This window comes from Peromyscus leucopus, chromosome 4 (assembly GCF_004664715.2).
Source record: "Peromyscus leucopus breed LL Stock chromosome 4, UCI_PerLeu_2.1, whole genome shotgun sequence".
NCBI classification, from domain to species: Eukaryota; Metazoa; Chordata; class Mammalia; order Rodentia; family Cricetidae; genus Peromyscus; species Peromyscus leucopus.
Genome location: NC_051066.1, coordinates 113370949 through 113385716, shown reverse-complemented (window position 1 = coordinate 113385716; position 14768 = coordinate 113370949). Strand labels below are relative to the sequence as shown.

The 14768-nt window shown below is 42.0% G+C and overlaps 1 protein-coding gene across 3 annotated transcripts in view; it reads right to left on the bottom strand.

The window, feature by feature from the left end:
• Positions 1-3783: 3783 nt before the first annotated feature.
• Positions 3784-14768, bottom strand: part of LOC114702977 (SLX4 interacting protein) — a 167319-nt gene continuing 156334 nt past the window's right edge. For 2 of the 3 annotated variants that reach the window (XM_037205253.1, XM_028883594.2), the window contains 2 exons: positions 8045-8145; positions 3784-6552 (listed from right to left, as the gene is read on the bottom strand). In XM_037205253.1, the coding sequence (XP_037061148.1) occupies positions 5808-6552; positions 8045-8145 (846 nt within the window). In that variant the 3' untranslated portion in view covers positions 3784-5807. The remainder of the gene's footprint in view (positions 6553-8044; positions 8146-14768) is intronic. The other variant, XM_028883600.2, reaches the window with a different exon arrangement.

The following is a 14768-nucleotide window of genomic DNA, read 5'->3' as shown; positions in this document are numbered from 1 at the left end:
CCGTGGAGGTCAGCGCTCTGCTCACCCTGACACAGTCGCCTTCTGGGGCTTGATCGCCTTAGAGCCCCAGGAAAAGATGTCTCCAGCTAGTTTCTGAGAGAAAAGCCGTAGTAAATCTCCTGCAGAAGTTGGTTTTCTTTTTAAAGAAACCACAACACACACACACACACACACACACACACACACACACACGTCTTCTGGGAACTCTACAGAAAGCAACAGACAAATGCAAACTGTACATCATTATAGAAGCCTCTCACAACTTACTTTACCCTCTAATATAAATCAGGCTGGTTAATGAATGAGGTTTTAAGAAATGTAACTGAACTTAAAACACAAGGTCAGTATCTCATCCTAGGTAATCCTTTGCAGGATGGGAAAGTCTCCCGATTTTCCCACAGGGTTATTTCACATGCGCTTTCTGAGCCAAAGTATTTTAAAAGCATTCGTTCTTCCGTTGCTCTGCCAAATGCTAGCTTGAGATTCACATGTGCTTTTAGAGAGCCTATTAATGATATTAATGATCATGGATCAAAGGCAAACCCCAGAGGTTTATGTAGAAATTCCAGACAATTATTTAGGCACTTTGAAAACTCATCTTCCGAATGAGGGTAGCAGTATCCCAATGTGGGGAACGGTGTGTGTGTGTGTGTGTGTGTGTGTGTGTGTGTGTGTGTGTGTGTATGTGTAGGGTCTAACACAAGAGAATAGAGGAGCCTCAGAAGTAAAGGAAATACATCCCTCTGATTAAAATGCATAGCTATTAATTGACACCTTGTCCCTAAAGACTTCTTTGTCTCATTTGTCTGAAAGCAGGTGTACTTTGGATTTGGAGGAAGCCCTCTTTTAAGGGATATTTGTCTCAGTCAACCCTGCCTCTCAACATCCAGGATTTACATACGTACAAATACCCCATTTTGAAAAAGTAGTTCTTAACTATGGCATCACATGAGAATCATTGTTTGAGGGGCTTTAAAAATACAAAAATGCAGGCCCAACCAACCCCAGGGAGTTACACTGAGCTACAAGATACATAGGTGATTCCAACTAGAGTCCACTGTAGGGAAGCCTTTCTGAACAGATGGAGAAATTAACATAAGGTTGTGGTATGCTTATTTCAGTACTTAAACGGCTATGGGCTACACTTAAAATATTAGACAATTTTGACAGATGAAGAAACTGAAGCCTGGAAGGTTAAGTGACTTTTATTAAAACATATATAAAACCTATTAATGGCAATGTAGCTCCTGGATCCAGGGTTTGCAGCTTGTAGTGCCTTGCTATTACATGGTTTCAGCTCTCCAGTCCAGGTTCCACGCCCAGGACAGGCTATCTTTTGTGTGGGTTTTGCCACACAGTGTACCAAGATGACCAAAACACTAAGAAATGGGATTACCCATTCAGTCATTCTTTACATTTCACATACAGCTCTCATTACTTCCCCCAAAGTGACGCTGAAACGCGTGTGGAGGGACTGGTATAGGGGCCACCAGAGAACTCTATTTCCAAGTGACCAGAGGCCCAAGGGACTGAACGTCAAGGTGATGCAGAGAAAGAGGTGGTGCAGAACTTCAATCAGTCCTGAATAAGGACCAGATGCTCATGCAACATGTGAATGAGTTCACTTGGGAGCGGGACAGAGTTCTCTGAGAAGGTGTCAAGATCATGGAAAGCCCTTCCTAACAGGTCCATTGAAACCCAGTGGGAACAGACTCATACTGTTAAGACAGCTCAGAACCTTAAGGGTCAATTTAATCTTAATGATTCTCACCAGGTTTCCTAAACCTAAATCTTTAAGGCTAGTGGTTCAAATGGTTCCTTTAACTTAACAAGTTTTCCAAAACCCAAGAAATGCTCCTGGGAGGAAAGACATTCTTACAAGCAGAACATAATTGAAGAATAACATGTTCAGAAAAGGGTGCTTTGGATATGCATTCTTTGAGCTTAATTCACTTGTTTTTGAACAGCATATCTCTCTCTCTCTCTCTCTCTCTCTCTCTCTCTCTCTCTCTCTCTCTCTCTCTCTCTCTCTCTCTCTCAGCAGAGGCAGGACCCAGACTTTGAGGTCAGTGGGAGCTACGTAGTGAGTTTGAACAAGGGGATATATAGTGAGACCTGCCCCCGCCTCCTGCCCAAAGTAAGCAATTTGGAAGACAACACAAAACCCAAGTATTTATTCATAAAACAGGTACATTTTCACTATATAAGTGGTTTCAATCTCAGGACAGACTATTTAAGCTACTTAACTGAGAGGTCCAGGGTTCTCCTGGAGATTTGGCAGTGTCTAATTCCCCCTGGAAACTCATCCTGCGAATCTGTCAAATTACCACCTGTTAGCACCCACCAGCTGCTGTGGGGAGCCAAATGCATAGTTTGACTGAGTTTTGCTTCAATAAACTACAATTCACAATATCTGGTAAGAATGGTGATGGAAACATTGATGTAGCATGGTGATACTCTGCTGCTATTGAAACTTACCTGGCTGGCTGTACTTGAAGACCAGTCTGAATGAGTCCACATGATAAGGAAAATTTCATCCACGCAAGGCCCCGTAATGCTACATATTGACATACATTTGCTCCTTGTCACGTTAAATATATATATAGAAATCAAATTAGAGGAGATTCTGCAGATTTCTGAGAATTTAATTATACCCTGGAACTGCAAGACTGGTGATATATATGATTAGATTTCTGTACTTGAGTTAACTTCATTTTATAATGCTTAATTTATTTTGTACTGTGGAAAGCTTTAAGCTATTTAAGAGGAACCAGTTTAATTTTGACTCTTTTTTTTTTTTTTTAAACTTGCTCTAACATGTTTCAATTCATCACTGTTTCAATACTGGGGAATGAACTCTCTTGTCTTGACAAACCAAATGCAGTGATTTCCTCATAAGAGAAAAGAAGAAATTAAAACAATTTCCATATTCCAGTCTCAGCATGCTGCACAGCGAGGTTTTTGGCTCTTGAGAAGTTGCTTGTGATTCAGAGGGCCATTCACTACCGTTTTGTGGAAATATTACAGTAAAGTCTGCCAAGGAGCTTAAGGAAACACAAATGCCGCCACTGATCCTAGGCCATTCTCTTGGGCATAGACGTTTCCTTCCCTATGTGTCTGCCCCAATTGGGCTCTTTCTGAAGCCAAAGGCACAATCTCTGCTGGAATCCAAATAGGCCCTAAAACACAAAACAGTTATACTGAGACCCCATCATCATCTCCAAGATACACTTTGAGAAGGTTCATCCAGAGATAAACTATATTCTCCAGGAATCAAACTACATAGTTTTTGTGACTTTTTCCTTCTTATTGGTATCTTAGGGATCAAATCCAGAGTTCTGCACATGCAAAGCACCCACTTCATTAAGAGCCCATGAGTCTTGTTTTTTAAAGAAGGAAATGCATTTCCATATTTCTTTAGCATGCAACAAGGGAGCAAAACCCTGTAGCTATTCCTCTATTCCCAGTGCCAAGTGACCCTTTACACTTAACGAGTCATATGCCTATCTGGGTGAGTTAACCTCCAGTGGCAAATAAAAGCAATTGTGCAAGAAAAATATCAGATTATTTCCACACGTTTTTTGTTTGTTTGTTTCTTTTGAGATAGGGTCTCACTATGTAGTTCTGGCTTTCCAGGAACTTACTATGTAGATGAGGCTGGCCTTGAACTCAGTTTTCTGCCTGCCTCCCAAGTGCTAGGATAGAACCCAGCCCAGCCTTTCCCACAGGATTTTAAATTGCCCCCCCCCCCCCGGAAGGAAGAAAGAAAAAAAAAAACAAAAAGACCTAACCAACTGTCATTTATTAGAATGTCATTTGAAAGTACATAGAGGTGGCTTAGAATCCCAGATACTGAGAAAGTTCTTTAGTTATAATAACATCAATAGAATTGGATGGACATCTCCTGTAAGTGTCAGACTCACAGGGACCTGAATATAAATTTATTTTGAAGTATCAAGGGATTGAAGAACTTGTTTTTGACTATCAACACTGACAGGGTCTCAGACTTTCAAATGCCAAGTTATTACGATTGTTAAGAATATAAAAACTCATATCATTCCCAACAGTAGAAAATATTTAATAACCCACCTGATAAGTAACAAAACACTTGGGATTACTTTTCCCTTTGTACATATACGCATAAAGAATTGTAAAACCACTCAAGAAACAAGAGATGCATATGTGTTTCATATACACTGAAGAAAAATGCTTAAAGGCAAAATTCCTTAAACATATGCCACAGTGTGGGAGCCCAGAGTCATTCCCTACTAATCCTTTTAAAATCCATTGTGCATGAAGGCTGTGAAAAAGACCACATCTATGTACAACCCAAATACACTATTTTTTTCTCCCCAGTCACAATAATCATTATTTCCTACAACAGAACAGATTTGAAAAACAAAACATTTCTTGAAAGCAAATCTTTCATTTAAGTACAAATAAGTACTGAGTATGACCTTAATCATTAAACAATTAAAACCCTGTTTATTCCAGGTCAGAATATCTTGATTCTGGAGTGAGAAGCACCCATTATTTCATAAGACTGGCTTTGACTTTAGGATCTTTCTGAGTGATCTGCTTCTTGGTACATAATGGGGGCTGCTCATGCTTCCACTGAGGATTCAAACTGCTGGAAATCGGCTCTCAAGAAAAAAGCTGGGGGAAAGGAAAGGAACACCAGCAAGCAGTTTCTGGTCCTTTGAGGCTGGCATGGTCAGATGAAGCTTCCAGGTTGACAACTTAGGGCTTCTTGTCTTTCTTGAGAGCAGGCTATACAACCAAAGAGAATATTTTAATGCCCTCTGAATTTTTCCAAATTGGGAACTGGAATGGGCACTGAGCTCCCATGGGGTTCTGGTCTGTCCTAACTGTAACTGCAATACTGGAGGCATGAACACGGACAAGGGCAGGCCTGGACCACACAGAACACACCTCTTCCATGTCTTCGCCTAAGGCTGAGATGTACATTTCTGGCAATGACAGCTCTCACAGCTCCCTAGGTGCTGTGTCCATCCTATAGGAGAACCTGGGAACTAAGTGACTCACACACCAAACCCAATCTAAATGGTTCACAAGCCCAAGGGAGCACAGGGGTGTACATGTCCACGTGTGGCCCCGGTTGATGGAAGCCATGGTAGCCAGTCTGGAGGAAATAATTCCGAGGGAATCATCTTCAACGTTAGTGTTATTTCAGAATCACAGCTCCTCTCAAACTCCAATACTTGCATTTTGCACAGAACCACATACTGAGAAACACAAATGTATTCTCATTGTCAGGTACGCAGTTTGAGGAGCAGGTGGCCTGCAGCACACGGCACTGTCCCTCTGTATTCTATCAGGAGTTCTTCACAGTGATGGGGTGAGAATACTGCTCCATGGGGTCCTATATACATGGTTTTCTCCTTGACAGGTGACTATCTGTCAATACAATATTTTCTGGAGACAGTTATAAACATGATGAGAAAGTAACAAGCCTACTAGAAAAACAGCCTCTAGGAGGTGACTGTGAAGTCTAATCCCAACACAAACAGTTTTTTAAAAAGACTTATTTCATGTGTATGTGTGTTTTGCCTGCTTGTATGTATACATACCATGTGTATGCCTGATGTACATGGGGGCCAAAAGTGGGTGTTGTGTCTCCAGGATCTGGGGTTCCTGATGGTTGTGAGTCACCTTGTGGATCCTTGAAACCCAACCTGGGTCCTCTGCAGGAGCCACAAATGCTCTTAAAAGATGAGACATCCCTCTAGCCTCTAAATATGTGTTTATTTAGAGTAATTACCCCAATTCTTTTCAAATCCCAGGAACTAGACACTCAAGCTTTTCTTGCCACTACATCCTCTGCTAGAACTTTGCAATTTCTTTCTCTTTTTGCTCGGGCCTCCTTGAACTGTAGCTAATCTTTCATCAGTTGCAGCTGAGACCGTTTGCTGCGCCTGCCCTGGGCTGTTTGTCATGAGGTGTCTGGAGGAGAGATTTTCCAAAGCATGCAGCTTGTCTTTAGCTGTGGCTTCTGCCAGATCCTGATTCAAAAGCAGCCCTGGATCTGACAGCTCTAACGCTGGCAAAACACCGACAGCTGTGCTCTTTTCCACCAGCACGTCTCCTGGGACGAACCCATCACTTCCAAGAGAAACTCTCCTGCGGTGGTCAGAGTCTTCGGCAGAGCCACAGTTCCTGCCTTTCTGTTGTGTCTTGGCTGCTCGTGGACTTTGCTTTGGACCTGGTGGTGCTGACTCATAGCTACACAGAGGGCTCCTGCTTAGAAGCCCCGACTTTAACCACTCCCCGGGATGAGGTTGTTGCCGGCTGCTAGTGTCTTCTGGCTGAATCTGAGAAACATTTTCCAGCTCTTGAACAGGAAGCCCCTGGTGGCACTTGGCTGCTTTTATGTCATCCTGTGCTTGACCCGTGGATTCTGACGGGAGAACGGCTGAGGTATCCCTCCTCCTTGGTACCACGGTAATGACTGAGTCACTAGATGTTCCAACAGGGTCCTTGCTGCTCTGTGATTTGCTCCCAGCACTGCTTTTTGCTTCAGTTCTTCTCACACTAAAAGAGACAATAATGACTGTATGGCATGTGAGATTCACAATGACATGAATTCCTCCAAACCTGTACCCCTTGGTTGTTACACCTGAGAACAAGGCAGGTGCCAGCCGGATTCTCAATACCCCAGCATATCTAGGAAATCCCCAAAGTGTTTGTTGAATATAGACTGGATTAAGTAATAACCTCCACATTTTCCACTAAACTAGGGTATGTTCTAAGTTTTCATTGCTGGTTCAAAGGAATCATGATGGAATCACTTTAAAATGGAATCATTTTAACCAAAGCAAACAGGTATGCATTTTCAGATGTCAGAAGCAAATACTCCCTGGGGTTGATATACTGACTTTTACTAACAGGGAATGCTTAGATAACATTCAAAGCACAGGATGTGTGTGCACATCCACACATATTCACAAATATGCACACACACAGTTTATATTTGTGAGTAAATACTAATCTGAAAATTCCCTCATGACATGACATTTTAAGGTATTTCTCAGAAGGTGTCAGGTTTATTCATCAACCATATGGGAATAAGCCTCAGTTAAATGGACTTGGACAGTCCAGGAAAATATTCAGACAACTAACATTAAATAAAGTACAACCACGACAAGCAGTATATCTACCCGATCTGTCTATCTATAGATCTGTCTGTCTGTCTATCATCTATTTATGTATATATCTATCATGGATCTATCTATTATCTATCTATCTATCTATCTATCTATCTATCTATCTATCTATCTATCTATCATCTATTTATCTATCATCTAACTATCATCAATCTACTTTTATTATTTATATATTATCTAACTATCCCATATCTATCTATCTATCTATCTATCTATCTATCTATCTATCATCTATCTCCCTATCTCCCTCTTCTACAGGATACATAATAGACAAGACAAATTTTAACTATAAAACAAACTTCCAGGGCAGGACAGAAACTTCATAGGAAATTGAGAGACTAAAGCCCTTAATTTTGGCAAGGAGTTGACAACAGTACATTTACAAAGAGCAAGAAACTTCTTCAGCCACTAAATTTAAGCATTGAAGCTGGATTATTTACTTTGGCTAAGCTTTGTGGAAAAAAACCCATAAATATGTTGCAGTAAGGGGCCCAAAGACTGCCATAATTACATGAAAGTCAGCAAGCATCTCACAAAGGGAATGTAGTTTTTAGGTCTGTCTGCAGTTACCTCAAGAGCTGTGTGAAACACACCAGCAGCAGGTGCTTTTCATCTTCAAAGAGCTTGTAATTAATCACTCCTTGCGACACACACACCTGTGAAGCAAGGAGTCTATTCCCACTGTCCAGAAAACAAGAGCAACAGGAAGGTGGGAAGGACGTGTATTAATATATGGCTGTGGGCCAGACCAATGGCAGAGGGGCTTCTTGATTAGGTTCCATACACTCTCATTAAGTTAGAGACTTCTGGTGTCTACATAGGCAGTCAGAAAATGAGAAAAGGAGACATGCTGGACTTACAGTTCTTGTAGAGCGTTTCTCTTGAGCTTTGTACCAGGTGAAGGCGAACTCTCTGCACACTCAGTAAAATAGTCAGATACTCCGTGGAGGGTTCTTTTTGTCTACTCCAAAAGATAACGAAGGTTAAACAGGAGTCTGTCAGCTGAACACCAGAGAAAACAGTTACAGGAGGAATGCTTCACTCCTGTCAATACTAGGTAAAACAGACTACTATTTTAGGCCCTTTCAACTGCTTTCAGTTGGGATTTTCTGGTGTCACACTGGTTTTGTATTCTTCTCTACACAATTCATGCATTAGTATAGACCACAAACATACAAATCCATAATGTGAAACATTCGGATCCCAAGCTATCTAGAACAATACCTGGTTTCTCTGTGGCTCCAAAGGGCAGAATCCTTGAGCCAGCAGCGCATGCTTATGAGAAGACAGTAGCCAGTATCCTGACACTCCTGAGATTTCCTCCACATTCCCCTTAACTTTAACAATATAGTCTTTATTAGCCTTAAAACAGTATCATTAAACCTTTCAATATTGGTATTTTAAAAAATGGAGTTTTTCAATCTTGGTTACTAAAAACAACAACAACAACAACAACAACAACAAAAACCAAATGAACAATAACCAAAAACCCTGGAGTCTCTGTCTTCTTATAGTAGTCATCGCCATGATTTTATACACACATTATCTACCTTTAAAAAACATACCCACAAAGCTTCATAAAGAGATAATTACAAAATTTAAAATTCTGCCAACCTTTGCCAGAGCTGACCCATGTCATGTTTTTGGAATTTCTTCCCTTAGGTTGGAAGCTGATAGTCTAGATAAGGTGTTATCTGTTCTTGTTTCCTGGGATACCAGGTATTCTTCCCCACCAGATTCCTATAAAATGCTGTGACCACGTGGAAGTTTGGGACCTATCCATAGGTCTTTCTTTTATGTAGGCTTGCTCAGGACCGAACAGTGCTAGTGCTTGAGCCACTAGTAGATTCCACGGCATCTCTGACAGCTTGATCTAATCGGTGCACACAACACTAAGTCAGGAGAGTTACTGAGCTCTGGCCCATGCCTATGCTTCAGACCTGGGCCAAGCTCTTTCAAAGACATGTCCATTTGTAACCTGAATTGGTTTTAATTGTCAGTCAACATAGTATAACTGGCTATTCTTGGTTATATGGCATTGTAATGTGTCATTCTTTTAGTTTGCTGTTCCCTAAAATTAATTTTTGGAAAAGGAATACTTCAAGTTAAATCAGAGGGGGGAAGCAAAAGAGGGTAGGCTGAGAGAGATTGGGAGCGATGGAGATTTATGTGTGAAACACTTCTAAACATGTCCTGCATGCCCTGTAAATACAGTTGATTTTCCCCTCACAGCCACACCCTGTAAGTGCTGTATTTTCAGAGCTGAACAATTAACGTAAGGAGCATGAGTCAGGCTTTGAACAACTCTGTGGGAACCAGAAAGCCTTTTGCTATTAGGAATGATGTAAATTCCCCAAGGCTGGAAGAAGTCCACAATGGAAGGCAGACAGGGTCATAAATAACAACAATGGGCTCCGCACACACTGTATAAAGTATGATACGGTGATAGTGACAAGCTCTTCAAATCTCAATCGCAGCGTGGATTCAGCCACGGACTTAGTTATGCTTTAAAACCACATGTACTTCCTCCGAGAACTTCAAAAACGTCTTTAAGAGATACAGCAGTCTATTCTTGTCTTAAAGCCCTCTGACAACGGGGTCAGGGATGTCTCTGGAAGAAAAGTGACAGGGGGAAATGTCCAGTTCAAAAAGTATAAAACCTGCAAATTCACAAAAGAAAGGGGCAGAAAAGGAGGGGGAGGGAAGAAGGGGATGAGATGGGGTGAGGAAGGGGGGAGACAGACACAGAGAGAGAGCACACAGACATAGACACACAGACACACACACACACACACACACACACACACACACACACACACACACATACACACACTCCTGAGGGGACATTCAGCAAGTCTGGTCTCTAGCTTATAAATTAAAACCACATTCAGCAACTTGTTGAAAGAGACATATTTACATTTGTATGAAGACTGGGTGGGCAGGGAAAAAAAAGATTAGTCTGCTTCAGTCCTTGAACTGTCAGGACTCATTAGATGTCTCTTGTTCATGCATTTCTAGGGTCAGTTCACATCCCTTTGTTACCAAATCACAGCTCATGGTCTCTAGTGCTATGCCTCCACCTCACCTCAAAAATCCTAAAGCAGCAGCTATCACCTGGAAATAGGGTTTTCCGAAGGGATTTTCCCCTGATTACCGATTTTCTTATCTGGCATAAAAATGAAACCTGCCGCTTATCCAGAGACAAAACTCCTAAATGTAAATACATGGAGCACACTAGTAGGGACACACAGGGATGATACCACTACTTTAGATTTCATGTGAGAAATGAGCTGACCTTCTTCAAGAACACAAACAAATCTACCATCTTCAAAGTGGCTAGCATTTAACTGTTTTGTTTTGTTTTTGTTTGTTTGTTTGTTTGTTTGTTTTTGAGACAGGGCTTTTTGTATAGTTTTGGTGCCTGTCCTTGATCTCACTCTGTAGACCAGGCTGGCCTTGAACTCACAGAGATCTGCCTGGCTCTGCCTCCCAAGTGCTGGGATCAAAGGTGTGCACCACCACCACCTGGCCTAGCATTTAACTCTTAAGTCCACAGTAAGCATGCTATGGAGGTCAGGTACTCAGGAAGTAGACTAACCAGGAGGTGGCTATTCTTTATAACCTGGAAGCTTGCTGTCCGTCTAGGCCAAGGATAAAGTTCTGTGAATATCATTTCTTGGCATACTCTGTTCTTAACCATTTGACCAATCCCTACCACTTCATTTTGTTTCAATTTTTGGTAATATTTTAAGGGTTCTGGTTTAAAGAGGTCTACCTGAGAAAGTACTAAAACAGAACTGGAACAAGGCTATTGACCCCAGAAGTCTAACCTAAGGGGATACCTTGTCTTCAGTAACTTGTGTAGCCCAGGTAGGCCCCAGGGCAAAGGGGTCAGGCCTTCCACTATCTCTCTGGAGACCAGTGAATACACTTGAAGCTTGAAGCCAGTCCAAGCATGTCCCCTTCTGTGGATCCAAGGGGAAGGTTGAGCTGGAGAACTGGACAAACACAATGAGTAAGGACAGTATGCCATGTTGTCTGCTCTGACCTGGGGAACATTAAATTCCTGGACAGAAATCGGGATGACAGAGGCATCCCCACCAAAACAAGATAGGCAGCCATGCCACACTTATTGCCTCCAATCAGAGAACACACAGGTTTAAGTGTGTGGCCAACATTCAGGCTGCAAAGGCACCTGGCAACTGTGACTACCCTCGGAGTTCATCCTACAGTGACTTGAGTTATAAAGCAGCAGTCTCGAACATTGTGGGACAGATGAAGGGACGGGTTTAAAATGACAAAGAAAACACCCACTTGCTCTTGAGTTAGGACTTCCTCATGGAGTCTGTAAGAACAAATGGGATTCTCAAAGGCCAGCAGAAGACTGCCTGCCTGCAGCAGGGGGACCAGGGGCAGTTTTTTTTTTTTTTTTAAATAAATTCCTAGGACTCATGGTGGAAGTTCTGATTCACAAGGTCTGAGGTGGGGCTAGGAGATCTATATTTAGGTTCCCAGGTGATTCACACTCTGCTGATATACAAGAAACAACACTCAAGATGGAAAGCCATAGAGAAAGAAATTAACCTGGTACAACGAGACAATGAGACAAAACTTTGCAAAGTGGGCTTGTATTATCCAGCAACATCACCGTGGGAGCTTGTTAAGAAATGGGACAGATTCCACCCAGAATCTACTGCATTTGTTCCCTAGGGGCTGGGGTCAGGACAGGTATTATTTTAGGCAAGCTCCCCAGTAATTCTCTCTCTTTTTTTTAAATGACTCTGGTAATTTTATTACAGTACATTGTTATAATTGTTCCATTTTATTTTTGTTGTTAATCTCTGACTTTGCATAATTTATTAGTTGAACTTTAACAGGGGCATGCACTTGTTTTTTTTAATTAATTTTTTTTCTTTCCTTTTACATACCAATCCCCATTCCCCCTCCCTCCCCTTCTGCTCCACCCCACCTACTCCCATCCTACCCTCATCCACTCCTCATAGAGGGTAAGGCCTCCTTCGGTAGTCAACACAAGCTGGCATACCATGTTGGGGACAGACCTAGCCCCTCCATCCTGTATCAAGGCTGAGTAAGGCATCACACCATAGGGCATGGGCTCTAAAAAGCCAGTTTGTGTACCTGAGATAAGTCCTGGTCCCATTGCCAGGGGACCCACAAACACTCAGGTCACACAACTTTCACACACATTCAGAGGGCCTAGTGTGGTCCCATGCAGGCTCCCCAGCTGTCAGTCCAGAGTCTATGAGCTCCCACTAGCTTGGGTCAGCTATCTCTGTGGCTTTTTCTATCATGATCCTGACCCCCTTGCCCCTATAATCCTTCCTCCCTCTCTTCAACTGAACTCCAGGATCTTGGCCAAGTGCTTGGCTGTGGGTCTCTGCATCTGCTTCCATCAGTCACTGGATGTAGGGTCTATGATGGCAACTAGGGTAGACACCAATCTGAGTTCAGGCGAAGGTTAGTTCAAGCACCCTCTCCACCGCTATGAGTCTTACCTGGGGACAATCTTATGAGTTCCCGGGGTTTCCCTAGCTGCAGATTTCTTCCCATTTCCTTAATGGTACACTCTGTCAAGATATCTCTTTCATTGCTCTCCCTCCCTGTCTCTCCCTGACCTTGGCCATCTCGAGTCCTCATGCTCCTCCCTCCCAGTTTACCCAGGAGATTTTAACCCTTTCCCCTTCCTGGGGTGATTCATGTGTGTCCCTCTTAACCTAGCTTCTCTCGGGTTGTGGATTGTAGCCTGGTTATTCTTTGCTTTGTGTCTAATATTACTCACTCATAAGTGAATCCCCAGTGATTCTTATACCCAGAAGAATTAGTGAACTGCTTTTAAAAGACATGGAACTGGTAACTAGAATCTAGTAGAATGGTCCAATCAGGTATCACTGAACTTTGGCAAGCTTAGCTTGGAGCACTTAGTGAAAAGATGTAGACCAACAGAAAAAGACCTTGTTTCATTGAGCTTCTGTCAACAGGGGAAACAAATATACGACATGGTTTGTGCCCCCCCCACACAACATTCAGCTATTGCCAGTGTGAAACTAGTAAGAGGTAGAGCTTTGAAGAAGTGATTAAGTCGTGAGGGTTTTGTTCTCGTGAGTGGCATCAGGTTCTCTTATAGAGCTTGGCAGCAGAAGTTCTTACTTGTCCTTCTGTCTTTCATCACATGAAGACCTATTCCTCCTTTCCTTCTGATGACGTAGCAGCAAAGTACCAACTTGACAGCAGAGATCAGACCTTCCTCAGACAGTGAACCTATTGGTCCTTGTTTGTGGATGGCTCAGCTTTTAATACATAGCAATCCATTTCTGTTCTTTAGCTACCAATGCAAAATGGGGAAAGTCTGCATGTGGTGTCCAAAGCCACTCAGATGAGAGCTACAGAGGAACAAGTCTGGCCAGAAAAAGCAGATGAAAAGATACTGAAGATGCAGAAAAGGAGACAAAGGAACTGTTAAGGAAGGAGAACAAAAGTGTCCCCAAAGGCAAGAAAAAGAAGAGAAATGAAATATAATGAAAGTGATAAACATGGAATGCTGCCCTTAGAGCACAAGCAAAAAAAAAAAAAAAAAATCAAAGGATCCCTAGACAGTAAGTAGATGTTTTGGGTAGAGTGCTGAGACTTAAGCACTATCATAGGTGGAAGGAAATCAAGACAATAATAGACACCAGAACTTTCAAGTACAAATATAATGTGAGCTGAACAAGTAACCTAAAATTTCCTATAGTCTACTAAAGAAATAAAAGGAAACGTGAAATTAAATTTCAATATGTACTACTTAACAATATCTACAAAGTATCATAATAACATGTAATCAATATAAAAATATTGAGCCATTTTATGCCCTGAGTCCACGGCAGCCAGTATGTACTTTACACAGAGTGTATAATTTCTGACTTGCCCTTCAAATGCTTATAGGCAGAATGCAGTCAATGGAAACCATGTTGGCCAGTACAGGCCTAAACAATACTTTGGAAGAATTTTTCATTAAGGAAAAGCAGAGAAATGGAGGCACACTTTACTGTTACTCCCAACATAGTTTAGTGAGGCAGGTTTTATGACTGTTACTACAGCCCCAATGCTGTTGGTCAGGAACTAATTCAACATGAACATATAGCACAAGGTGGTAATGCCAATGACTACATGACAGATGGAATTTCTTCTGGAAAAGTCTTAGAGCCAGTTCTCTAGCATTTACCTAGAGACACTAGGACTTCAACATTAGTTGAGGTTGGAATGGGGTGGAGATTTGGGAGGCCAGGTCAAGCCACTGAGCACTCCTGTGCAGGGTGGACACACATAGCTTACTCCTTGCTAAATGGTACTCTTGGTATCTCTCACAGCCATGACTGTACAAGGGCTTGGTCACCAAACTGCTGTTTGTAAGACTGTAAAATATGTCACATGAGGACAGTACGATTTCTGCCCCCCAAGGCAGTTATTAATGTAGTAATATATTTTTGTCACCACCATCACCATCTTTTGAGAGCTGAACCCATTTTCTCATTATAATGTAGAGTTTGTTTTGTGCACCCTAAGTTAAAATGACAGTCCAACTAT